The following is a 26670-nucleotide window of genomic DNA, read 5'->3' on the forward strand; positions in this document are numbered from 1 at the left end:
TTCTCGTCAAACCACTGGTAACACCTATGTTTCACCGGACCCCTAAAAAAACAAAAATCTGAACCCCCCTCCTACTGATACCATTAACAACTATATTCACATAGAGGACTACAATCAGAATGTGCAGAAAAAATCAAACACCGTAGCTTACCATAGTCGGGAAACAACTCTGGCAGCTAAGACAGCTTCTACTACTACTAATATTCAACATGGGAGTTGGCTGTCTTCTTTAGTACCGAAGATTACTTTCTTTAATCTTGCCAGTAACCTTACCATAGTCGGGAAATTCATAAAGGGTAAACCAATTATGAAGCTATTTATTAGCCAAATTCATCTACAGAGATTTGTTAAAATATCTTAATTGATTATAGAACAGTACACATTGATATAGTAAATGATTTGTTAGGAGTCGACAAATAAAGGTATGCACGGAGAGAGTAGTAATTAAACTGTAAAATAGAGATGAAGATCCAATTGAACTAATAAAAAATATATAATTGGAAGTTATTAATTACCACCCCTTTTAACACCTATTTAGGGGCGGAACAAACTAAATGACCTAACAAAAAAAAGAGAGAAAAAAAGTTGCATTGTCCTATTCTCTTGCTTCAGGCATGATGATGACTGCAATAGTTTCTCACTTTTCCAAGGAAAAATGGTACCCTCTTTGAGTGCGTGTACTCTCTGTAAAAGCAATCATCTGAAATTGTTGAAAGTACTTGGCAGCATTGAGTGGATAATGAAATTCTACGCTTGAAAACGGAAGTGATCAAATCTGATGCACAACCGTCCACCTTGATGCAATTTTGGTTTGGAGCCGTGTTCGGAGGCGAAACCACATCCAATTGAAGAAGTATCAAAGTTGTTCTCTGTTTTGGGTTCAGTTGCAGTAGCAGTAGCAATGCAACCCAACAACAGAAACAGACATAACAATGTGGCACTTGTCGATGACGACGACATGTTTGAGAAGAAAGAATGAGTAATTAATTAGCTAAGATGAAAGGAACAAATATATATATAGCCAAAGAATTTCAAGAAAATCCTTTAAAGTTGTACGAATAATTAATATGAGTTGATATAAATAGGCAAAGAATTTCAGGCGATACTTCCCAATCCCTTTATACTTCAAATATCAAATTCTATCCAAATTAGGATTCCTATATATGTTGTCACGTCCACTTTTAATAAATTTATAATTTAAATTAGGATTTCTACTAATAGTAAATTTGTAGTTGCAATCAAACTATCAACACAAACGCCAAAAACATCATACACTTAGGGCACAATACAGAGATCCTTCTGCTATGGCAACTGATTCCATAATGTCTCTTCTTCTTCCTGATGAACTCATAACAGAGATTCTCTTAAAGCTTCCTGTCAAATCTCTGTCGAAATTCATGTGCGTTTCTAAATCATGGCTTCAACTAATCTCTAGCCCTGATTTCGTGAAAAACCATATCAAGTTAACTGCTAATGACAAACGATACATCCATCACAGGCTTATATTTCGAAAAACCAATGATGATTTCAAGTTTTGTCCTCTCCTTCCCTTATTTACCAAACAACAACTCATTGAGGAGCTATTCCACATCAAAAGATCCACTTTATCAACTCACATTGTCGGCTCCGTCAATGGGTTGATTTGTGTTGTCCATGGCAAAAAAGAGGCATATATATGGAACCCCACTATTACCAAATCAAAGGAATTACCCAAGTTCACATGTAATATGTGCTCTGGTTCTATCAGATATGGTTTCGGATATGATGAGTCACGTGATGATTATAAAGTCGTATTTATCAATTATCCTTATAATCATTCTAGTAGTTCCGATATGACGACTGTGGTCAACATATGTAGTTTAAGGACTAATTCTTGGACAACACTCCATGATCAGCTTCAGGGCATCTTTCTATTAAGTCAATATGGTAGATTTGTCAATGGGAAGCTTTATTGGACTTCATCAACTCGTAATAATCACTACAAGGTGTGCAACATCACTTCTTTTGATTTAGCAGACGGGACGTGGGGAAGCTTGGAGCTTCCCAGTTGTGGAAAAGACAATTTTGATATCAATTTGGGAGTTGTCGGAAGTGATCTTTCTCTGCTTTATACTTGTCGACGAGGTGCTGCTACCTCTGATGTATGGATTATGAAGCATTCTCGAGTTAATGTATCTTGGACAAAATTGTTCACCATCAAATATCATCAAAATATTAAGACACATAGGTGTTTTGCACCTGTTTTCACATTCTCTATACATTTTCGCCACGGTGAAATTTTGCTTCTTCTTCACTCAGCAATCATAATATATGATGGTTCAACAAGACAACTAAAGCACACTTCTGATGTTACGCAATGTGAAGAACTCTATGTAGAAAGCCTCGTTAATCCCCTAACGATATCTGACCAGGGACGTCGTAACCAGGAATCTCCACAATCATCCTGATAATTTGTAAGGATTCTGCTTAATGAAACTTGTTATGCTCTTTTATTTGCTGCCAATGATAGGACAAGACATTGCACTTCCTGATATCGGAACTTAATTACCGTGTCATAAAAGATTTCTTTTTCCTAAATAAGGGTAGGACCGGTGATTAGAAGTAGACGGAATAGAAAACAACATTTGAATTGTTGAGTAATAGATTCAATAATCAGTATTCTGAAGTTTCAACATAGTGCTCGTTAGATCTCAATGAAGGAGTTTAGCTAATGAGAACTGTTTGATTAAAACAATTTTTACATCGAGAAATGATGATTCTCTCACATCTATGTTGTTGCTTTTGTTTAAACTGGATGGCTATTTCGTTACTCTATAAACAGAGTCATTGTGAAAATTTTGTCAGGCACAACCTTAACTATTCGTTTTGAACTATTGAATTTCAGGAAGTGGAAGCTAATGTTGAACACTAATCAATAGTTGCTGCTGAGTTCATGGATCGAAATGATGAAGCCTTGTGATTATCTGTTTTCTTTCGTATTAGACTTGTAGTTCTATCTCGTTATCAGAATTACAATCATTTGCTATAAACTAGAATCCTGATAATAATTATCTTAAAACTTGGTTTGGTATAAACCTTTTCTTTTCTTTGTATAATTAGATATTTGAATGTCTCTAGAATGTGAAGAGAACCCGATATTGTCAAGTGCTGAAATGAAACAGGTCCGAATGTGTGCCTCTCTTGAAGGCACACAATGTATACTAACATGTCTTTTAGTACGTAATGAATTAGCTGAGTCATTACATATGAAAATTGTAGGTCAATTAGTTTTCAAATTCCACAAATTTTGTATCATTTAATGTTTAAAGTAATTCATTATGACCATTTTACCAGAGATTAGTGTAGTTGTAAATAAGAGAAACTTTAAACGTTGATAATTTTGGCTTTAGATATTATTTTCGGGTATAGAAAGACTTTATTATACTTCACGGTCAATACCTCATTTGAACTTATTACAACCTATATTTACCCATTTGAACTAACACACATAATTTATTAAATCATCACAATTTTTTGCTTCTTCTTCACTCAGCCATCATGATATATGATGGTTCAACAAGACAACTAAAGCACACTACTGATGTCAATCTATGTAGACAGCTTTTTAATCCCCTAACGATATCTGGTTAGGGACGTCGTAACCAGGAAACTCCACAATCATCACATAGCTGATAATTATTAAGGATTCTGCTTCGTTTAGCTTGTAATGCTCTTTTTGCACCCTTTTTTTTTGTCAAATATAGGACAAGACATTGAATATAAAGTCTCTTGATGATCTTTTTTCTCCATACCTTGTTACCAGTCGAATAAGGATGAAATTTTACTTTTACTTCCCCGTGTTATCATGACATATAACGGTTCAACCAGACAAGTAGAGGTTGCTGATCAATTTGAGGAATGTGCTGCTGCAGAAATCTATGTAGAAAGCCTTGTCGATCTCCTATTGATATCATGAAACCTCACAATCATTTAAGCCGATAACAGCCGATAAGTTATTGTTGATTGACATGTCTACCATATCACAAATAAGGAAAAGATTGTGTTCCATAGTGAAACGAAATTCACCATCAATCATATTATTTACATCCATTTTTTTCCTACCTTGTTACCAGTAAAATAAGAATGAGATTTTACTTTTACGGTTCAACCAGACCAGTAGAGGTTGTTGATCAATTCTATGACATATATAGTTTGTACTATCGATGAAACCTGTTTGCAGTTTCAAACCCCATCGGTGTCTCCTTTTTCCTACACAAACTCCAGAGCAGCTCGCAAGTACATTGAAAACCCCTGCCACTTCGGATAACTAATGTTTCGAGATTATGATTGGTATAACCAAAGCTAAACGGATATCGAGGATTCATGTAACTAGCCTCGACTAATTTGTATTTGTTAGAGAAATCTTGTGCACTCAACCATATATAAATTTTTAAGAGATGAACAAAGATTTTCTTCTCCTGCTTTTACAATAAATTAAGCAACAGCCATAACCCCAAAAAACTCGACAACTCAGCAAATACCACTCTCTCTCACATCCAACGACTAGTTATCAAACCCCCGGATCTTTTGTAGCTGCCATTTTTCTATTTACTTCAACACTACGAAACTGTTCACCCATAAAGGTTCTGTTTTCCCTTCCCATGACTCGTCATCACATAAATCAGCCTCCAAGTCACTAAAGTCATTGTCAATAGATGAATCGTAGTAATCTGGCGTGCTTCCAACCCATAAATACTCTGTTCTTATTCATTATCTTCAATGGTTGCTCGACTTGGTGTATGCCCGTTGCCCATTTTAAAATAAGAGTCTAGGTGTTCAAAGTAAATACGATTCGCATTGTCTTTTGGGATGTTTCTACTAACTTAATAGGCTTCGATATACGTAGAAATCAATCTCCATCTTTTAACATACTTTCAAGATCGATTCAATGTGTCCCTATTAATGTAATCAATATAATATATCTAGGAATTCGATTCTTCAAATTACAATTGAGCTGACAAAGTCTCTGTGGCAGGTTGATAGTTAGTGTAAAAATATCATAGTAAGTCTTCTTATTGATTAATTTGTTGGGATGGAATAGTTGCTGAAGATTCATATAACCGTACTCAGCTTAATTAGGACCAAGGCATAGTTAATTGATATGTCTACCATATCACGAATAAGTAATAGGTTGTGTTTCCTAGTTAACATTATGAATAGTCTAGGAGTGATAGTAAAAGAGTGTGTCAAATCAAACATGGACAAATAAATATGCATAGACAGAGAGTAATTAAACAGTAAAATAAAGAGGAAGATCCAATTGAACTAATTAAAGAATTTAATTAGAAGTATTTAACTAACACCTAAAAACCTATTAAAGGGAAATCCTATATAAATAAGCTAAATGACCAAAAAAAATAAGAAAGAAAATATCTGCTTCAGGCATGATGATGACTGCAATAGTTCTTCACTTTGCCTAGGAAAAATGGTACCCTCTTTGAGTGTGTGTACTCTCTGTAAAAACAATCATCTGAAATTGTAGAAAATACTTGACAGCATTGTGTGGATAATGAAATTCTACGCTTGAAAACGGAAGTGATCAAATCTGATGCACAACCGTCCACCTTGATGCAAGAAGTGGTTGGAGCCGGGGCCGGGCCCCAAGAGGGAGCCATATACGATGGAGAAACGACATCATCAACCGGGGATGGGGATGGAACCGCATGAGTTGGTGAAGCCACATTAACAACCGGAGATGGAGATGGAACTGCATTATCAACTGGATATGGAGCAGCCACATCATCAACGGGAGATGGAGATGGAGCCGCATTATCAACCGCATGACTACAATAGTTCCTCACTTTTCCAAGGAAAAATGGTACCCTCTTTGAGTGTGTGTACTCTGTGTAAAAGCAATCATCTGAAATAGTTGAAAGTACTTGACAGCATTGAGTGGATAATGAAATTCTACGATTGAAAACGGAGGTGATCAAATCTAATGCACAACCGTCCACTTTGGTGCAAGAAGTGGATGGAGCAGGGGCCGTGTGTGGTGGCAAAACCACGTCATCAACTGGGGATGGAGCCATATGCGTTGGTGAAGCCGCATTATCAATTGGAGATGGAGTTGGTGCTGATGGTATTTTTGGGTGAATACGCCACCACCATCGGGGCCACAATCCAATTGAATAAGTATCAAACGATTCTGTTTTGGGTTCGGTTGCAGTGGCAGCAGCAATGCCTATGCAACCCAACAGCAGAAACAGACACAACAATTTGGCACTTCTCAACGATGACGACGACATGTTTCAGAAGAAAGAATGAGTAATTAATTAGCTAAGATTAAAGAATTTCAAGCGATACTTTCGAAATCCTTTAAACTTGTATGAATAATTAATACGGTGCAAAAGGAGTTGATATAAATAGGCAGAGAATTCAATCCCAATTCGTTTATACTTCAAATATCAAATTCTAACCAAATTTGGATTTCTTTTTTATGTACAAAAGCCAAAAACAATTTAAGCGGTACTTAAATCCCAATCCATTTATTCTTCAAATATCTACTTCCATCTAAATTAGGATTTCTATATATGTCTTCCAATTTTAATAAAAATTTATAGTTCAAGAATGTGTTGCAATCAAATTATGATGACTTCTCCTCAATCAAAACAACCGCCAAAAATAAATTTTTTTAAATATTAATTAATTCGCCCCGCGGCATCTTTTTCTATACCTAATATGGTTTTGGATATGATGATTCACGTGACGATTATAAAGCTTTATTTATTGATCACTGTTGTGATTCTTATAAGGGAAAATTGTATACAATAGCAAACTAATAACCTAAAATAAATGGAGTAGCTAGGGTTTGATTTAATTGTGCTCCATAGCAAACGTTTGAATATCGGTTAAACTAGCTTCCTTGATTATAGAACAGTGTACATTGATTTCTCTAAGGAATAACATATGTTAATATTCTTTCAAAGCTTCAATAAGACTTACTTTTTTTTTGTCGGACATAGCCTCATTGTCATGTATATCCAAATCGTTAGCCAAATAAAATCAAGAATCTTTTTTGTTTTTTTTAATGTTTGGATTGAATTAAGGATACTTATAGCTCTCAATTTCATAATCATCAGTAGAATCACAACAATAAGAATCCGGCTCTACAACTATCATATTTCTCTTTACTTCAACACTAAGAAGCTCTGTTTCACTCATAAATCAGCCTCCAAGTAACTAAAATCAAATAGAAATATTGTTGCCAGAATTAAGAAACTTAATGCTCAGAACCCTACAAAACTATTCAGAAAGTAATAAATCATCAAATCAGAAGTTTTAAGAGTTCAATTTTCAGTTATACTATGCAAAAAAATAATAATAAAAAATCGAGTTGACAAAATTCTTGTTCTAGGTAGTGTAAGTATGACATGGTAAGTCTTCTTATTAGTAAGTTTGTTGGGATGCTGGGGCGACTAGAAAGGTATAGTTGCGTAAGATTCATATAACCATATTTAGTCGGATCAAGATATAGTTGATTGATATGTCTATCGTATCGCGAATAAGTTAAAGGATGTGTTCCATAGCTAATATCATGAAGTGATATAGCAAATGAGTTGTAAAGAGTGTACCAAGTCAAACATGGACAAATAAATATGCAACAAGAGAGTAGTAATTAAACTGCAAAATAGAGATAAAGATCCAACTGAACTAATTAAAGAATTTAATTGAAAGTACTTAACAAACGCCTAAAAACATTTTAATGGGGAAATCCTATATAAATAAGCTAAATGACCAAAAAAATAAGAAAGACAAAATTTGCTTCAGACATGATGATGACTGCAATAGTTCTTCACTTTGCCTAGGAAAAATGGTACCCTCTTTGAGTGTGTGTACTCTCTGTAAAAACAATCATCTGAAATAGTTGAAAGTACTTGACAGCATTGTGTGGATAATGAAATTCTACGCTTGAAAATAGAAGTAATCAAATCTGATGCACAACCGTCCACCTTGATGCAAGAAGTGGTTGGAGCCGGGGTCGGGCCCCAAGAGGGAGCCATATGCGATGGAGAAACAACATCATCCACCGGGGATGGGGATGGGACCGCATGAGTAGGTGAAGCCACATTATCATCTGAAATTGGAGCCACATGAGTTGGTGAAGCCACATTATCAACCGGAGATGGAGATGGAACTGCATTATCAACTGGAGATGGAGATGGAGCCGCATTATCAACAACATGACTACAATAGTTTCTCACTTTCCCAAGGAAAAATGGTACCCTCTTTGAGTGTGTGTACTCTCTGTAAAAGCAATCATCTGAAATAGTTGAAAGTACTTGACAGCATTGAGTGGATAATGAAATTCTACAATTGAAAACTGAGGTGATCAAATCTAATGCACAACCGTCCACTTTGGTGCAAGAAGTGGATGGAGCAGGGGTCGTGTGTGGTGGCGAAACCACGTCATCAACTGGGGACGGAGCCATATGCGTTGGTGAAGCCGCATTATCAATCGGAGATGGAGTTGGTGGTGAATGTATTTTTGGGTGAGTATGCCACCACCATCGGGGCCACAATCCAATTGAAGAAGTACCAAACGATTCTGTTTTGGGTTCGGTTGCAGTGGCAGTAGCAATGCCTATGCAACCCAACAGCAGAAACACAAGTAACAATTTTGCACTTCTCAACGACGACATGTTTGAGAAGAAAGAATGAGTAATTAATTAGCTAAGATGGAAGGAAGAATATGTGAGTAATACCGTGCAAAAGGAGTTGATATAAATAGGCAGAGAATTTAATCTCAATCCCTTTATACTTCAAATATCAAATTCTATCCAAATTTGGATTCCTGTTTATGTAGAAACGCCAAAAACAATTTAAGCGATACTTAAAATCCCAATCCAGTTATACTTTAAATATCTACTTCTATCCAAATACGGATTTCTATATATGTCTTCCAATTTAAATAAAAATTTATAGTTCAGTTATCAAACTACAACTCCTTGTACACGTAGGGCACAAACTACTACCGTTCAGAAAAAAACATCCTTCTGCATAATCAATAGTTGCTGTGCTATACTCTGTTTTTACGAGTGCTGAGTTCATGGATCGAAATAATGAAGCCTTGTAATAATCTGTTTTCTTTAGTATCAGACTTGGAGTTCTATCTCGTTATCGCATTTACAATCATTTGCTATAAACTAGAATCCTGATAACAATTATCTTAAAAACTTGGTTTGGTATAAACCTTTTTTTTCGTATAATTAGATATTTGAATGTCTCTGGAATGCGAAGAGAACCCCATATTGTTGCAGATTTTGATACAATGGTTTTGAATGAACAAAATTGTATTTGTATATATGAAATGCTCCACATTTGACTATTGATATTAGCAACTTAAAAAGAGTATTGCTGGGAAAATGTACGAGTAGACCCTAGACTATGATCAAAATCTCAGAGACACACTTTAACTAAAGTAAGGTCCTATTATCCTCTGAACCTATTTTTTTGTAATTGTGCGCACCTTTTTAGCTTACGTGGCATCAAATACTCCCACGCACCTCAACTGCGTGGAGTCATGAGTGTGCCACGTAAGACATAAGGTGTACAAAATTATAATAAAAAAAAAAGCGCAGGGGTATTATAGAACCTTAGTTTAATTAAGATATGTCTATGAAATTTCGATCATAATCTATTTTGATATAATAGTATTTCCTCTAATATGTGATATCAAATGTTTCTAGATATAGGATTGATATAACCAAAGCTAAATGGATATTGGTGATTCATATATAACTAGTCTCGACTAATTTGTATCCCCTAGACAATGATCGAAATCTCATAGACATGCTTTAACTAAAGTAAGATCCTATTATCGTCTGAACCTATTTTTTTGTAGTTGTGTGCACCTTTTTAGCTTATGCGGCATTAAAATATCTCTCACGCGCCTCAATTGTGTGGAATCACGAGTGTGTCACATAAGACAAAAGGTGTATAAAATTACAAAAAAATAATAATAATAAGCTCAGGGGAAATATAGGATCTTAGTTTAATTAAGGTATGTCTCTGAAATTTCGATCATAATGTAGGGGTTACTTGTGTCTTACATTAGATCCAGATTTTGATATAATAGTTTTTCCTCTAATCTGTGATATCAAATGTTTCTAGATATAGGATTGATATAACCAAAGCTAAATGGATATTGGTGATTCATATATAACTAGTCTCGACTAATTTGTATTTGTTAGAGAAATCTTGTGTATCTAAAACCTGATTGACTTGTAGTTCTATCTTGATAATAATCGCGTCGAGAACTTTTAATGAGGTGAACATCACGTGAATATGCTAAGAGAATTCACCATCTAATATTATTTTTATAATTCAAACACTTTATTTGTACTACACACAAAAACATCACATTCATGCAAAGAATGCCAGAGACTAGTAATTGATAGAAATTATGGTCCTACACCCTTTAACATATTGGCCAGAGCTTCTTCTTTTTTCTTTTTTTTTTCAGAAAGCATATTATTTGACCCAATTGAACCCATTGAATAAAGATTAAATCCACCTCTGTGTATCATCGTTGATGGACCATTTCTTTTTACGAAGATTTATCAAAAATAGTTTCTTTTACCTCTTCGAGATAAGATATACTATGAGGTCTATCTGTATATATAATATTTTGTTTAGACTCCACTTATATATAGCTATATCAGGTTGTGGTAGGCTATATAAATTCTTATTCACCATCAACAGTTATTGTGCCTCGGCCTCAAATTCAACTCACTTCATCATCGTATTAAAAAATTAGAAATCAAAATACAACAGAAATTGTATCTCAAAAATCAAAATCAAATGAACTATATGAGTTATCACTGATTATAGTTTTCATCTAAACTCAACTCGTCTCATCAATAACAATTATTATGCTTTAGTCCCAAATAAATTGGAATCAACGTTTCATATCGACTCATTGTATCAAAAATAAAATCCAAAAACACATTGACAAGAATCATTGGGTGAATGTAATATTCAAAAACCCTTTCTTAGAATTAAAGTAGTCAACACTTGAAAGGAAAAGCAAAAAAAAAATTAATTAGTAGAAAAAACAAGATTCTTTACAAAATTCTCACCAAACCCTACAATTTTCCTAAGAAATTTTCATTAAAAGAAAATAATGCATGCTTTCAATATTCCAAGAAAATTATTTTACCCTATTATTATTTAATACAAATATACTAATAGCAATTACTACATAACTATTGTATTTAACTTCCTCATACAATAAAAAAAAAAAAGTCTGATACATAAAATATCTCGCATTAACAGAATCGAACAAGAATACATACATTTTCAAGAATGATGTTGATGATCATCTCCTCCATTATGTTGATTAGAAGAACCACTAGCATGACCACCACTTTGTCTATACGAATTCATCGCCGCCGTCAACATCCCCCATTGCCCTTCCGCCGCCGTCCCACCGCCACCGCCACGTGTCCCCAAAATTGGTTGATGAAAATTCATAAAATTCAGTAACCCTCCTCTAATATTTGAATTCTCAATATTATTATTATTACTAGAAGATCCCCACATAGAACAATTATTAAGGTCATGATGATGACTAGAATTATTATTATTATTATTTGTCATCATATATAATGTTGTTGCTGGAATTTGCCCAATTTGATGACTTGCTGGAATTGAACCATAAGTACTAGATTGTAACATATTACTCATATGGTAATTATTTTGTAGTAAATCTTGATCTTCTGACCTCCGCTTAATCCGTCCAGTATTATTATCATTATCATTATCATTATCATCGTGATCATCACATAACTCCTCCTTTGCTTGTAACATGTTCAAATTCCCACTAGGGAAAAATGAATTATTTTCGGACGAAAATAAACCAACCCCATTAAAATAATTTCGGTCATGATAAACATGACCGAAATTATTATGATTATGTGCTAGGTAGTTACTAGCACTATGATGTCTAGAACTTCTTAAAGAAATATTAAGTGATGAATAATTAGCTGGAATAGTACCAGTACCAGTAGCAGCAATAACAGCAGGTTCAGCTTGTTGCAATAGCCATTCAATAGTTTCACCATCAGATTTGTGACCTAATTCTCTAGTAAGTTGAAAAACCCTAGCTGCACATGTTGCTGGCATTCGAATTCTTCGACCACGACCATCAACCTTAGTATGTCTATCCTTTGTTGTTGTTGGTTTTTTTGTTTGTTGTGGTTGTTGTTTCTTGTCTTGATGAGTTTTTGATTTTTGGTTATGATTGACACAAGGTGCATCACTACTTGAGGTAGTCATCATGTGTAAAGAAGTGGAATTATAAGGATGAAGTTGTAATGATGATGAACATATTGTTGTTGTATGATCTACTTCATCTCTTTTTTCTAACAATTGCAAGGGGAAATTTGGTCTTTGAATGGAGTTTCCAATATTATCATGATGATGATGGCCATTTTCCATTATAATAAGAAAAATAAATTGGTGGTGTTTTTCTTTGTGTGGGATGTGTTTGAAGTGGGGGCTAAGAGGTAGATAGCTAGAAGTTGTAGTATTAGTAGTAGTAGTACATCTAATATGATGTATCTATCTATTATCTATCACTATTATCTAATGGATGGCTCTCAAAAAAGGGTCTCTCTTTAGCGTAAAATTTGTGTACACTTTATTATCTTTAGATCTCACGTGATGAAGTAGTAGTACATCTAATATGATGTATCTATCTATTATTTATCACTATTATCTAATGGATGGCTCTCAAAAAAGGGTTTTTCTCTTTAGCGTAAAATTTGTGTACATTCAGAGCTCATGTATGATATTACACTAATTAGGTAAGTCGTTGTTATTATGTATAGGCCGAAAGAAATGATTTATTTTTACGTTATATTATTTAATTTGTTATGAATATTACTAATGTTTATTACTACTATCAAATTTTATTTATAAGTAACTTTGATTGTACCAAGCTTTTTGATATTTGAAGTTTCTTGTTGATATATTTTTGAGTCAAAAGAGAGGAAAAAAAAGCTAAGGGGGGAAAGAGAGAAATGAGTGAGAGGTGCTTTAAGCAACAAACATAATGAGTGGGAATGTATATGAGTGGGCTATGGGAATTGGAAAAGCTAATATTAGTCATGAAAGTAAATCTTTGTTTTTGTGAGGGTATGATTGTAACTTAATCCAAAATTATTTTCTAGAAACATGTAGTAGTAGTAGTATGTAATTGCGGAGAAATCATAGTAGTTCGATTGATCAATTATTTGAATTTTTACTTTACTAATGAAAATTTAATTTTCATGATAGTGTAATCTGCTCTTCATTTCTCCTCTCTCTCTATTCTCAATTTAGAGGAGGGGGAGTAATATAGTATGTAATTTGTTTGATGAAAAATCATATTATTTGAGGTTAATTTTGAAGTTTTAATTTATTACTAATATTTTTTTTTGTGAAATAGTTTATTTAATTTCATTTTAATCGTTTCAAAATATAAAACTTTGACCTATATGTTTTTACTTTATAAAAAATAGATCAATCATTTTAAATTTATTAACAAAACAAAGATATTTATCTCATCCTGAATAGATTGATTACACCATATGGGAGGATTATTTCAATGAATAATTTAGTTACTATTACTATTGAGTTATTAGATTAGTGGATTTTTAAAATGTTTATTTAATAATTCGTAATAGCATATGATTGCAAGTATTTATTTGGAAAAAAAAACAAAAAGATATTTAATTTATTAATGTGACATTTTAGAATATATTGATACCTAATTTCTAAATTATGTTTATTTATTTGACAAGATTACATAAGAATTAAAGAAACTTTAATAATTTTTATAAATCATAAACTGTTCTATTTTTTTTATCAGAACGATCATAAGTCATAATTACTATCTATATTTCAAGAAGTATGTACCACAAATAAAAATTAGTTAAAAATAAATATTCATATTTACAAAAAATTAATACAACTTAAAATTTAAATTACAAATCGTAATAAAATTTCAATCGATTTCATATCAAAGTACAAGCAGACCTAATAATTATTGTGGTTGGAAGCAAGGTCCCTTCATTCAGACTCCACGTGTAGTGCTGCTTAATTATCATTCAATTCATAAAGACAATTAATTGAGGGAGAAAAAATATTTTTTTATTTTAGAAAAAAAAAAAAGAGAAGATAATAAAGTCAAGTGGATCCATATGTATATAATCTCATTTGAGCAATCATTGTGTAATTCAACTTTTTTTCATATTTAATCAACCATTGTGTTGGGAATTCAGGAACTTCTTTTAATGTCGATTTGATTGAAAGCTAATTTATGTAGGGTTTTCTACTTTTTTTTTCATAATTCTTCTTTTTAATATATATATATATATATTCTTTTATAAATTACAAAAATTTGTTAAAAATAAAAGATTCTAAATACATCATTCAACGTCTCAATTTCGAATACGTTACTCAATGTCTCGATATATCACGATTCAATTTTAAATACATCATTCAATGTTCGATACATCGTGTCTAGATATATTACCTTTGTTGATACAAGACACATCAATTATGATATATCGGTCAATGTCATGATACATCGTGTCCCGATATATTACTGTACCATCATCGATACAAAACACATCTGTCACAATACATCGCATAAGAGTGATATATTCGAGACTAGGAGAAAGTAAAAGATTTTGCAATTCTTTCTAATGGAAGGAAATTTTAAAAATATCATAGAATAAAATATGTATTTTAGTAATATTTTCCCTGTATAATCTATTCGATTTAAATTATTTGTGGTGTTTCTCTTTTATACGTGTCCTTAAAGAAATTACTAGAATAATTAGATGTTTTCGACAATTTATTCTCGCCATTTATGTATTAAAATATAATTTATATTTGTGAAATATTTACGTTATTGAGATATTTAATATGTATTCTTCAAGAATAATTATTATTAAAAATAAATTTAAAAAAAAAATAAAACGATTACGATAGATAATTTGAGACGTCATTAAATTATACTTTATCCGCGTTGAAATATGACTTCATAACCATGGTTGAAGATTAGTATAAACGTAACAATTGAACTATTAACAACCTAACATGATTTAATATAATTTTTTGACTAACTATGGTCTAAAAAGATAATTTGATAGGTATAAGTTGCATGTAATTCTCAATACTTAATTAATTATGGCCCCCCATAACTTGATTATGACTACTTTTTCCATTTAAGTACATTTTTATCATCATTGACATAATCCAATTAGTGTTTGATTTGTTTTAAACTCCATATAGATTATGCTTATTAGTCATATCTGCTCCCCAAGAATTAAGATATGTTACTATAAGTGTTTCTCAATTAATGCACATTTTTAAGGAATTAATTAACCTAATTACTTTGCCAAAGTACACATTCAAATGTACATTATTTGTTAACTTAATTGTGATCATGACTAAAAAACCAGTTGCATATGTACTTATATCAGTAATACTCCCTCCGTTTTATTTTACTTGCTCTTCTATATAATATTACATAACTACATAAAAAATTATTTACTGGTAAATAATTATTGTTGCTAATTATGTATTTTTAGTGATAATTAGCATTTTTTTCAATATGTTCCTAAAGCTTTTAGCGATATTATATCTAATGACACTTAACTAACGTAAGTAAAGATTTTAACACTTTTTATTAATATATCTACTAATTACCGCTAAAATTTATTTTTATTGTAGTGTATCTTTATTTTACTCATAATAATAATAATAATAATAATAATAATAATAATATATATTTCGTAAAAGGAATAGAATTTTATTACATAAAGTGGTATATTAGTTAAACTTAGAGTTATAAAGCGTCATTATTAAAATTTATTCAGTAAAAAACATTTTAATATTAAAAAGTGAATAAATATATTAAATTATCAAGTAATATAAAACGGACGGAACAATATTTGTTGGTTCTAATCGTATAGAAAGTACGGTTACCATAATCCACGACAAAGTCACGTTGTGTTTCGAATTTTGACATAATTGTTCGTTTACTTTTACCTATTTACGGCCGAATGAGATGGACATCAATGTTCGCTTCTACAAGGTCTGATCGACTTTAAATATTTATTGAAAAATTAATAAATAAATTATATATTTTATCAAGATATTTATATTATATATATAGTCTTTTTTTTAATGTATATTAAAATAGATAAATAAAAGTAAAAACTTATTTTTAGTATAGTGAATAAATAAAATAGATAAAAAAAGTGATAAATAATTTCTGAGCGTAAATTAATTGTAAGAGAAAATGACCTAAAAAAACATATCCTTAATAAAAATAAATAGTTGGCTAAAAAGAATTTTTGAAAGAAAGGGAACTCTCATTTGAATTTAATTTGGATATATAGTTTTTGCAATTTGTGTTTGGTGCAATTTTTGACATTTTATGTCCATCTCCAATGTCTTATAACGACATTCTTTATAGCAAAATTTATGTAATTCGATAGAATTATAATCAAAACATGATTCAATCTCAAGAAATGAATATCGTACAAAATTATATAATAAGGAATATATCATCCCTATAATATTAATGGTGAAATATGTAATTATTTCATTAATTATTAGAAAATTAAAATCGATAAACTTTGTTTTTTGTAATACTAAAGAATGAGGAGAGGAAAAAGAGGAGGCTAGAATTTAGGAGATAGAAATAATTACTACTCATATAATATATCATTCAAAAAATTGAATAGCGAATTCAGAATTCTTTTTATCTTTAATTAGATATTTTAATTCAATCTTTTAAAGATTATAAAAATTATTAATTAAAGCTCTGCCTTCAAACTCTATTACATATAAATTCAAATTTAATCAAATTTTAATAAAATATCAGATACGAAAACTCGAAAAATAATATAGGTGGTTGCAAGATATATTCACGTGAGATGCCAGCTCCTGTTGCAGTGACATAATGGAGATAGATGTCTTACCATCCATTCTTGGCTTAAATCATTCAAACAAAATTGTCGGAATGTTGCTTCTTTTTTCAAATCGAAGTTTATTTTCGAATCTCGATTAAATTCAAGTCACGTATTATAAAGCTTATTCAAAGATAACGCTCCTATTAAAATATTGCTACTTATTTTAATTTTGAATAACAATTCTTCTCTTTCTTTCTTTCTTTTTTTGAAGCTTTCATTTTTTTATTTCCTCGATAATTTGTACTAACAAACTAAAGATCGAAATAATAACTTGTTTCTCACTTCCTTTTTTAAAAAAAAAAAAAAAAACTAGTTTCTTCTTACTCAGTTTTCTTATATATTTGGATGGAGACTTCATTTGGCATATTTTATTTTGGATGATAATAATATTAGAGTGAAAATCACTTTCTCCTTGGCTTGTACTTTAATATCAAGCAATACTATGTACATTTTTTTAATATATAAATTAAGGTGATGTTTCACTACTAAAAACATGTCCAAAATTGACAAATAAAATTAATCATTTCTTTAACAAACCAAGTTGGTGAAAATTCAGAAAATAGCAAAATCGATGGACAATCGATTTATTATTCGTCTTTAAAAAATCAAAAATTTGATCTACTTAATTGTTTTAAAAACTCAACCAAATTATCAATAGACACAATTGCTCCTTTAAATTTTTTTAATTAAAAAATAAATAAATCGAATTCATTTTTTTGTTTTTTTTTGGTCTCAAAAAAACGCTTGAAGAATATTATAAGTTAAAAAGACGAAAATCTTGAGCACTGTTTTCTTTATAAGATATTAAAAGCGCATACTATATAAACATACACTTAAATACGGTCTTAATTAGCTAGCAAGAATTCTAACTTCGATAGTTTATCTAGATAGCTTAATTTTGTCTCAACGGATAACTAAAAACTCGAGCTTGTTTTCATTATGCCTCATGATCTCCTGACATTGACGTGTCACATAATTTTTAGAAGTGTCCACAAACAGTGGCGGAACTAGAAATTTCTTAAAGAATCTCCAAAAATATCAACTTGTTATGTTAAGGATGTCCAAGATATGTTATTTAATCATTTCGTATATCATTTTACTTGTATATATGCTATTTTTTCCGACGACACTATGTGGCTATGCCACTGTCCACAAAATCATTTTGTATGTCGAGAGTGTACTCAACTGACACAATAAAGATAAATTAATCAGATATCTTAATACGTATTCTTAATAAGATCAAGTTTTAATGACTATCTATGTATTATTATGCATTAATAGAGACATAGAAAAAGAAGGTAAATAACTTAGTTGGCAAGTTAGGAAATTAATTTATGTTTACATGATTTTCAATATGTTTTTTTTGTATAATTAAATTGAAAGTGATATTTCCATATGGTTTTAATTTGAAGTGTCAATTCCATCCCTTCTGGTAAAGTTGGTGGGTAGGCTGACAATTCCATGTTGGCCTCAAGCACTCAAAACTTACTTGAGTGTTTTTTGTATTTTCCCATCCATACAAAAAGTACACATATAATTGGCAAAAATAAATACCACTAAAATTAATATAATATATATGTTCAATTAAAAATAAAGAGTTCAAAGTACTAGAAGAAAGGAGTTATTATTATAATTATATCAAATTGTCGCGGTTATAACTTATATTTTTACTATCAATCATCTCTATCAACACAACTATCATTAACACTATCGTTAACCTTCACACGTTCTTCAGCTCCATTATCAACGATCAACCTTAACTAACTCTACCATTACAACTATCGTCTTTGCCATCACATTTATTATGAAGAACTAGCATCAATCATCGCCATCATACTAACCATCTCCACTCTATCGCTAGTGAACATAAATGTTTTCTTTGTTAAAAAAAACAAATAATGATTTTATTATATTAAATTTATATGTTTTTCTAATATTTAACTACTTTTTAATTTTATTTTATATTTATTATGTTTAAAAATAAATTAATTATAATAACGTTCAGATATTGAAAAACAATTATAATCGTCCATCGTCCAGCAGATCTATTAGAAAACTTTGTAATTAGATGTGCATTTAGATTCATATATTTTAATCTTCATAAAAATAAATAAAACGTAGCAAAATAACTTTCGAAATATTAATATAAATTTTTTAAGAAAGTTACTAAATTCTATCCAACCCTAATCTCTCCCTAGCTCCACCTTTAATGATGGTGATTGGCTTAATTAGGTATTGCTTATTCCCTTTTTAAACATCCATTAAAGGCCATTTTGGACATAATAGTTTTTTAAAAGAAGTTGTTAAGTGATACACTATGCCAAAGCCAAATTTTTCCTCCAAATTTGATTATTATTAATAAATTATTATTATTATTATTAAGTAAAAGAAAATCTTTTCTTACAAACTTTAATATTTGCCAATTTTTGTAATATATATCCAATAACAAACTTAACTTTCAACTTTCAAGTACATCATTTCAACTTTAAAAATATCATTATAAATATTCCAAATATTACTCAAAATATATCCAAACACTTAGTGTTTAATTATCAATCTTAATCTTAAATAGTATTAGTAATAGATTGTGTATTGTTTGTTAGCGCCTTAAATTAAACTTTATCTTTAAGTCACTTTCATTATTACGTATTCCCAATATGATTTTGATATAAACTGGCTAATAATAATTTAATTTCTAAGTCCTGATTGATAATGATTTTATATAGACTTTTGTGTGGAAAAAAAAAAGAAAATTATTGAGATGTAACCAATTGCGGCGTGATTGATAAATCACTAGATGTAATTACGATATTTTCATATGGTTAGGTTTTACTAGGAAGAAAATTAAATCAATTTAAATCGGATTTTTAAGTGTTAGGAATTTGGAATCAAACGAATTAGTTAAGTCTGATTATAACTATTCATATTTATTATTATCTCTAAATATATTCACGGTGAATATGCAAGAGGTTTAACTTTAACCTTCTCTTTCTATTTAACGCTCTCGATAAATCATCCAAATTTACAGGGTTGAGAATTGGAGTCATACCCTACCTTATAAGCCTAAGTCAAAAGCTCTCAATAAACTATTGAAGCTATCGAGAGAATAATGGTGATGAAGATTACCGACTTTATATGCAAATGCGACATTATATTTAAAAAAATCAGAAACATATGGCCCTATTTCAATTGTTGCTTTCAAAACAATGACACTTCATGAATAGTTAGATATAAAAATAAAAACTATAAAAATATATGACATTTCACATTTATATACATCCAATAATTCCTCAGCCAGCTATCATCACTTGTTTATACACATAACACAATAAAAGATTTTTCATGAAAATGATGTATCAAAGAATAATTTATGACATTAAAGTCCTAAAGATTACAACAGTATGTAGATTTTACAAGTCACATACACACACATATATAGAGAAAAATGTATTATTAATTTATTTTCATATGTTATAAAAATGTATATTATAATTTTTTATTTGCATTAAAAATATTTAAAACCAAAAAAAATTGTGGAGATAAAGGAAGCTTGCATCTGAAATATACAATTTTTTGTATCAGAGCCAGGTTTCGATCCTGGGACCTGTGGGTTATGGGCCCACCACGCTTCCGCTGCGCCACTCTGATGATGTTATTAATTTTTCACGGTACACTATATTATACTTTTTATAAGTTTCAAAATAATTTCGAAAGTTAATTTTATTAAATATAGATATAAAAAAACTATACGTGAAGTAATTTAGATATGGTGGGAAAAATATATCTTAAATGGTCAAAGTTCATACCATTTGCTTCTAGAAAAGGACTATGGCAAGTAAAAAGAAATACAGGATTTTCTATCTCTTTTACGAAAAAAAGAAAAAAAAAATTGTCTTTTTTATTAGACATCTTTATTTTTACACATAAACAGTGATTGAATAATAATTATAATTAGCAAAAAGAAAATACTACAACAATAATTACTATGTTTCACTCTCAGCAGAAAAAGAAAATTACAAAGAAGGAAAATATTTTCTAATTTTCTTTAGGTTTTGATTGATAAAATTTTTTGAAAATATTTGATCTAAATAAGGAAAGAGATTTGTATTTTCTTAAAATAATTCTCACTATCCTTCACATTAGTATTCTTGAACATGCAGCAAAAAGTTACTTACTATACTTGCAGTGCGTTGTTCTCGATAGACGCTCAAATCAAAGCATTATTAAAGAAAATAACGACAACAAAATGGATGAACAACGCAAAAAAAGTAAAAAAAAATAGAAGAAAAGTTGCTAAGCTAAAACAACTGAGCATATGAGACTGTAAATATTACTGTATTGTCAATGCTAAAAGCAATGCCTACAACACTCTTGCAGAACTATGCCTCAATCCCAAACAAGTTGAGATCGGCTATATGAAAAGTAATAAAAGTTCTCTATGTTGTAGAAATGACTAACTTCATCAATGTTAGCTGGAAATGAGAAGATACTATATTCAATGTACAGAACACGATACCGATCTAGATTGTACAAGTATATCAGATGAGATGGACCTCACTCCTCGCATATAAACTCACAAGAAAAACATCCAACAGTTATGATAATTCAAGCAGCAGTAGCTCCTCACGAGCATCCTACTCCGCGTTTCAATCACATGAAGACGGTGGCTCAAAGGCAGATGAGTTAGCCCCATACTCTCGGCCCAAAATGACAAACCAAAGATATTCAACAAAAGTTCTATCACCTACTTAGTAGAGCTTAAAATAGTTCTGTGCCCCAAAATGTATAATCTCTAGTCGCCAATGGTTCATCTTCAAATGGAAAGTTAGTTCCAATGGGTCTAGCAAGAGGTCCAGTTTACTTAGTCAAGTCAGGATATCAACTAATTTTTGGAGGTGGTGGAACATATGGCTCTCTGTGATGAAATAACTTGACCAGCGACCTACGCTCGCAGTCCTGCAGAAGCATACATTCAAACATATGACGAAGTTCCACAGACTTTCTTTAACACAAGTAAAGGACACCAAGATTTGGGTGCAATTTTGTTACAATATAAGAACTTCACAACTCAGCAGAACAATGGAGCAATTAGTGGAACACTTATGTTCAAGCAAACAAAAAACTCAGTGGGTGTTTTCTTGTTACAAGCAAACAAAACATCTCAGTTGAATGTTCCTTCAGGCCTCAGGGACATCCAATAAAATTGGAGAGAAGATATGCACAGCCCTGTGCAAGGATGACATGCACAAACCGAGAGTTGGTGTGCACATACAATATTCCAAAAAAATAATGACACTGAGAGCATTGTGTTACATGTTCAGTTCTCAGGTTAGATGGAAGATAAAGCAGCACAAGCGACTACAAGTTGTCCGACCTAAATAACATGTCAACCATTACTTTTGAAAAAAAGGCGTTAACGTTTCAAAATGATAACACTGTCGCAAAGCCAAATTACAAATAGCTTCTCTTAGATAGCAGATATATTGAAGCAGGATATAATGCGAAACATATCTAGCAAGACAGTTAGTTTTCAAGAGCAAGCAGATGATTCAATAGTAACCATATGTATGTCACTTCTGCAAGAGCTGAAAATAAAAAGAATTAAAGTGACCTGAAGATACCTTACCTTAAACATATTTAAATGGAATGGTTTGTCTGGATTCATTCTTTTCAGTTTTAGGAATGTAAATCCGAAGCTTAGCTGGTCACGTGAAGTAAATCGATCAACTTCGTTGAACCAGAGGCAAGAGAACAAATTTGACATGGGTGTATGTGCTCTAACAATAAAAGAACCTTCAGGAACATCTGCAATACACAAAAAAGCCATAATTAGTTCAACAAACTGCATATGAAGACAACGAGAACAGGATTAATAGTAAGCACTAAGTGGCACATACAGCTTGGCAGAGGAGTGTTTGGATCTGAAGGATCAAATTTGGTAAGACCGTCAGATTGGTAAAACGAGAACTGTTCATCAATAGCAGTGTGATTGTACTTATTTAGACGCTTATTTTGGAGTACTTCATCCCAAACACAGTGCCGAGTATAATGATTTGAGATGGCATACTCAGAGCCAGTTTGCCACAAGAAATGATCAATTATCAACATTGGATCGGTTGCGAGCCGCAGTTTGCTATCAAGCCAAATAGAGTACCTAAAAGTTGCCACAATAGGAGAACAAATTCATCTTCAATTGGAGCAAGATACATTAAGAATAAAATCCAGATAGGGATATGGATAATCACCTCGAAGAAGGAAAGAGGCGATGTGACAAAAACTTTGGTACTTTCCCTGTTTTACGCATATCTGTGTATGGTAAGTTCTTGACGACAACTAATTTCCACAAACCAACAAATCCACCATCATCAGGTGCATTTCCTTCTTTTGAGAGTGTCGAAAGAGTTTGCTCATCAACAAACATAACAAAACATACATTCTTCTTTGAGTACTCACTCATCTGAAAAGGCAAGGATCAATCCAAAGTAAGCACATGTTGCTATATCCTAACCTGCTCTTCGGCTTTCCAAAGATACCATCTGACAAATCTGTAGAATATTGCTAAATTGAGTCACTTATTATTATAGAGAACTGTTGTATCCGGGATACATGTTTTAGAAAGTCTTTCATCTTCACAGAGCTATTAAACATTTCTGATTTACAAGTGTTTTTATGCAACTGCCATTTCTGAGAATAGAGAGAGAGCAAACTCAGTTGAATACTGCAAGGTCATTAGAATGAGACCGAAGAAAAAAGGAATTTTCCAGCCCTTCCTGGTGTTTTAGCACTTCAGAATGGATATAATAAAACAAACTCAACGTACTTCATAACATGAGAGAAGAGTAAATATAAAGTAAAAAGTAGGCCATATCATTACCAATCTGCTTGTCGGCCTTCTTAAAAAATCAGAGCTTCCAAATATACATGACGATACGACCACTCTACACACACTCATGTATTTTCTGTCCTCCTCTTTCAAATCAAATCCAGTACTTGGGAACCCTTCAGCTCCCCTCACAAAACCACAATGAACTGTTTGATTTACAGCAAAAAATGATTGTTCTCTTTCTTCAAGGGTCTGATGTCCACCAAATCTGGGTTCATGAGCATTAATATGGGAAGCTTTCTTTTCTGTTTCCATATATCCCAAGGAAAAATGGGTGAAATTCAAAAAGTCCTTTGGTTCACTAAGCAAATCGACGGAATCCTTAAATGCTACATCACAGGGGAAAAAACCTGAAAATCAAATAGAAACAAAATGAAGATTTGCAGATTTTCAATATTTTCTGCTTACTTTGGAAATAGTCCCTTTAACCTGCTAGCTTGTATACAGCATTTTATCAAGAGATATCAACAAAGGGATAGACTTTAATTAACTGATCTCTAGAATGTTATGATAATTCAGCATAGACAAATGATAACATATACTTTGTGCCATGGACAATATTATGGTCAATTACCAACTCTTTTTGGCACTCTTTGGATATAGAAAAGAAGTGAAGACGATAAAATACAACATGAAACTTTAATGTATGAGGCATGCCATAATGCATATCTGCACGCTATGTTAATTAGATTGAACACATTGTAAAGCATGTTTGAACTTCAGTTGCCACCAACCTCAATAAGATAAAAGGTTTTGAACTTTGACCACAAAATTCTTTGATAAAATACATGACAGATGATTAAGTAATCTTGCTTAGCAGGCCATATGTGCTATAAAGATGAAGCTTATCGAAAGAATACTTGTCTTCATTATCAACCTAATTGTATTTTTCATGGAACCTTTTCTAAAAGAAACTTTTGTTTCTTTAATATATGCTTTTGAGGATAACAAAACTCATGGTTCTTTAAAATTGTTTGCTATCACTATAATGCAATTTTGATTTACTACTCGCCAGTTTTCTCCAAACGAGGCCATTTCGCTGCAGTAAGATGGAAAAGGAAGATTATTCATACTATAATCAACCTACATAAGCTTTCTCAACCTTATAGTTTCCTGCTTGTGTAAACTCAGATAAAATTATACACAAGGATAGTAAAAGCAAGACTTACGCTGCTTACGGGGTTTCTTTGTTGGTCGGTCAGGGACATCATGCGCAATAATATCCTTTCGCATTTCTCTCCAAGGTAACATGTTAGGTTCCAATTTACCTGCAAAGAACAATGGGAAAACATGTAACATCTAAACTTAGAAAAAAGTTACCAAATTTTTATGAACTCAAAATATGAGAAGCTCGTATGACTAAAATAGATTTGTTATCGTTCAACAAGTGGTTACGATATTAAAGCAGCCAAAGAGACACCGATTGCCCATAAGATACTCGCAGTAGTATGCTCATCTACAAGTATAAAACTCCCAGGAAGAGTAGCAATTGCTTGCAGATACCACTTACTACTTACTAACATTTAAAATCATAAAATGAAAGAATTATAACATCTAACGCGCTAGAGGATACTGCACAGACAAGTTTAAAGCTTTACAGCTCAAGTTTGGTCAAGAAAAAAAGGCGCCCAAGATGGAAAGCATGCAACTTCTACTCCTTCCTATCTAGAGTCATATCCTCGGTAATATGAAGCTGCATCGTGTCGGATCCTCCAAAAACGCATAACTTTTGGATGATGCAACAGTCAACACACCCAATGATCTTTTTTTGAAGAGTCCGAGCAACATAGATTTTCAGTATACTTCTTGCCTCCAAAAGCTTTTTCCCCCCAATATAACTACAACAACAACATACTCAATGTAATCCCATACGGGGTCTGGGGGGAGCATACTTGTACCAAAACCTAACTCCATATCTTAGGAACTAACTCGGCTTAAGGAAAAGCATATGAAAACATATCCCACATTTGCCCTAACATTACTAAAATTTATCACTTACCTCATTTAAAAAAGACAAAATGCAGGAACCATCAGTTTAATAATGATAATAATGAAATTGAAACTAGTTTCGTTTCTCACCATGGAAGTGCATTCCTAAGCCAAAAGCCGCCAATGAAATCAAGCACAGCACAGCAAGTACAAATACACAAAACAGCAATCCCCTATTTGTAAAAAGACTGAACTTTCCTCCTCTCCCACAGCTTCTAAAACAGTTCTTGATTTTATCCAAAAACTTGTAAACAAACCCCAGTATGCCTCTTCTCACTCTCACTTGGAAGAGTTCAGCATTGTTCTTATACAGAGCCATCATAACATCCCTACAAAACCCATAAACATCAAACTCCTCATCTACCCAAATCAAAATTGGAGTACAAAAAATCTAAAAAATATCAAAAACTACACAGAATCATTCATCGTAGACAACAAATACATCGTAGAAATGCATATATTAAACGAAAAATTACCAATTTTCATAAAAGAAATCTGCATCAGCATTTGTATATTGATTTTGTGTTTCAGATCCCTTTTTCACCTGAGCTGTTCTACTTTCACCACTGTTTGCTATTGTCTAAATTTAGTTTATAGTGTCTTAAATAGAGATATATTAAACATAAATATCCATTTTTACTTATTTAATTCGAAAAATTATTTTTTATTTTATTTATTCAATATTACTAAAAATAGGCTTTTACTTGCTATTTATAGTGAGAAAATATATTTTTGTTCATATTTTTATATTTAGAATTAGTTGTTTGTTCTCTAAATTTTTCAAGATCT

The 26670-nt window shown here is 31.7% G+C and overlaps 3 protein-coding genes, 1 non-coding gene and 2 pseudogenes across 4 annotated transcripts; 1 reads left to right on the top strand and 5 right to left on the bottom strand.

Moving 5' to 3' along the window:
• Positions 1–885: 885 nt before the first annotated feature.
• On the top strand, positions 886–3034 carry LOC107019193 (F-box/kelch-repeat protein At3g23880-like). The gene is made up of 2 exons (XM_027917376.1): positions 886–2453; positions 2885–3034. Exon 1 carries the CDS (start codon positions 1305–1307, stop codon positions 2445–2447), a length of 1143 nt encoding a protein of 380 aa, XP_027773177.1. The 5' UTR covers positions 886–1304; the 3' UTR covers positions 2448–2453; positions 2885–3034.
• A 2330-nt stretch (positions 3035–5364) lies between these two features.
• On the bottom strand, positions 5365–6341 carry LOC107019194 (annotated as a pseudogene).
• A 1294-nt stretch (positions 6342–7635) lies between these two features.
• LOC107018795 lies at positions 7636–11091 on the bottom strand (annotated as a pseudogene).
• A 91-nt stretch (positions 11092–11182) lies between these two features.
• LOC107018794 (transcription factor TCP15-like) lies at positions 11183–12648 on the bottom strand. The gene has a single exon (XM_015219371.2). It carries the CDS (start codon positions 12475–12477, stop codon positions 11338–11340), a length of 1140 nt encoding a protein of 379 aa, XP_015074857.1. The 5' UTR covers positions 12478–12648; the 3' UTR covers positions 11183–11337.
• A 7937-nt stretch (positions 12649–20585) lies between these two features.
• On the bottom strand, positions 20586–20657 carry TRNAM-CAU. Its single transcript has one exon. It is a non-coding gene; the product is annotated as a tRNA-Met (tRNA).
• Positions 20658–21303: 646 nt separating this feature from the next.
• On the bottom strand, positions 21304–26474 carry LOC107018854. The gene is made up of 8 exons (XM_015219437.2): positions 26358–26474; positions 25972–26210; positions 25062–25160; positions 23884–24242; positions 23255–23466; positions 22907–23163; positions 22636–22814; positions 21304–21965 (listed from the first exon to the last, which is right to left on the bottom strand). Exons 2-8 carry the CDS (start codon positions 26201–26203, stop codon positions 21888–21890), a joined length of 1416 nt encoding a protein of 471 aa, XP_015074923.1. The 5' UTR covers positions 26204–26210; positions 26358–26474; the 3' UTR covers positions 21304–21887.
• Between the last annotated feature and the right edge of the window lie 196 nt (positions 26475–26670).

The sequence above is a fragment of the Solanum pennellii genome, chromosome 5, assembly GCF_001406875.1.
Source record: "Solanum pennellii chromosome 5, SPENNV200".
NCBI classification, from domain to species: Eukaryota; Viridiplantae; Streptophyta; class Magnoliopsida; order Solanales; family Solanaceae; genus Solanum; species Solanum pennellii.

Excerpts from the sequence above, each read along its gene's own strand:
- LOC107019193 (XM_027917376.1), top strand. The coding sequence starts at position 1,305 with ATGGCAACTGATTCCATAATGTCTCTTCTTCTTCCTGATGAACTCATA.
- LOC107018794 (XM_015219371.2), bottom strand. The coding sequence starts at position 12,477 with ATGGAAAATGGCCATCATCATCATGATAATATTGGAAACTCCATTCAA.
- LOC107018854 (XM_015219437.2), bottom strand. The coding sequence starts at position 26,203 with ATGATGGCTCTGTATAAGAACAATGCTGAACTCTTCCAAGTGAGAGTG. Across the intron at positions 23,467-23,883 it reads GAAGGCCGACAAGCAGATTG|ATGAGTGAGTACTCAAAGAA; the intron begins GTAATGATATGG and ends TTGCCTTTTCAG. Across the intron at positions 21,966-22,635 it reads TCCATTTAAATATGTTTAAG|GACTGCGAGCGTAGGTCGCT; the intron begins GTAAGGTATCTT and ends ATGCTTCTGCAG.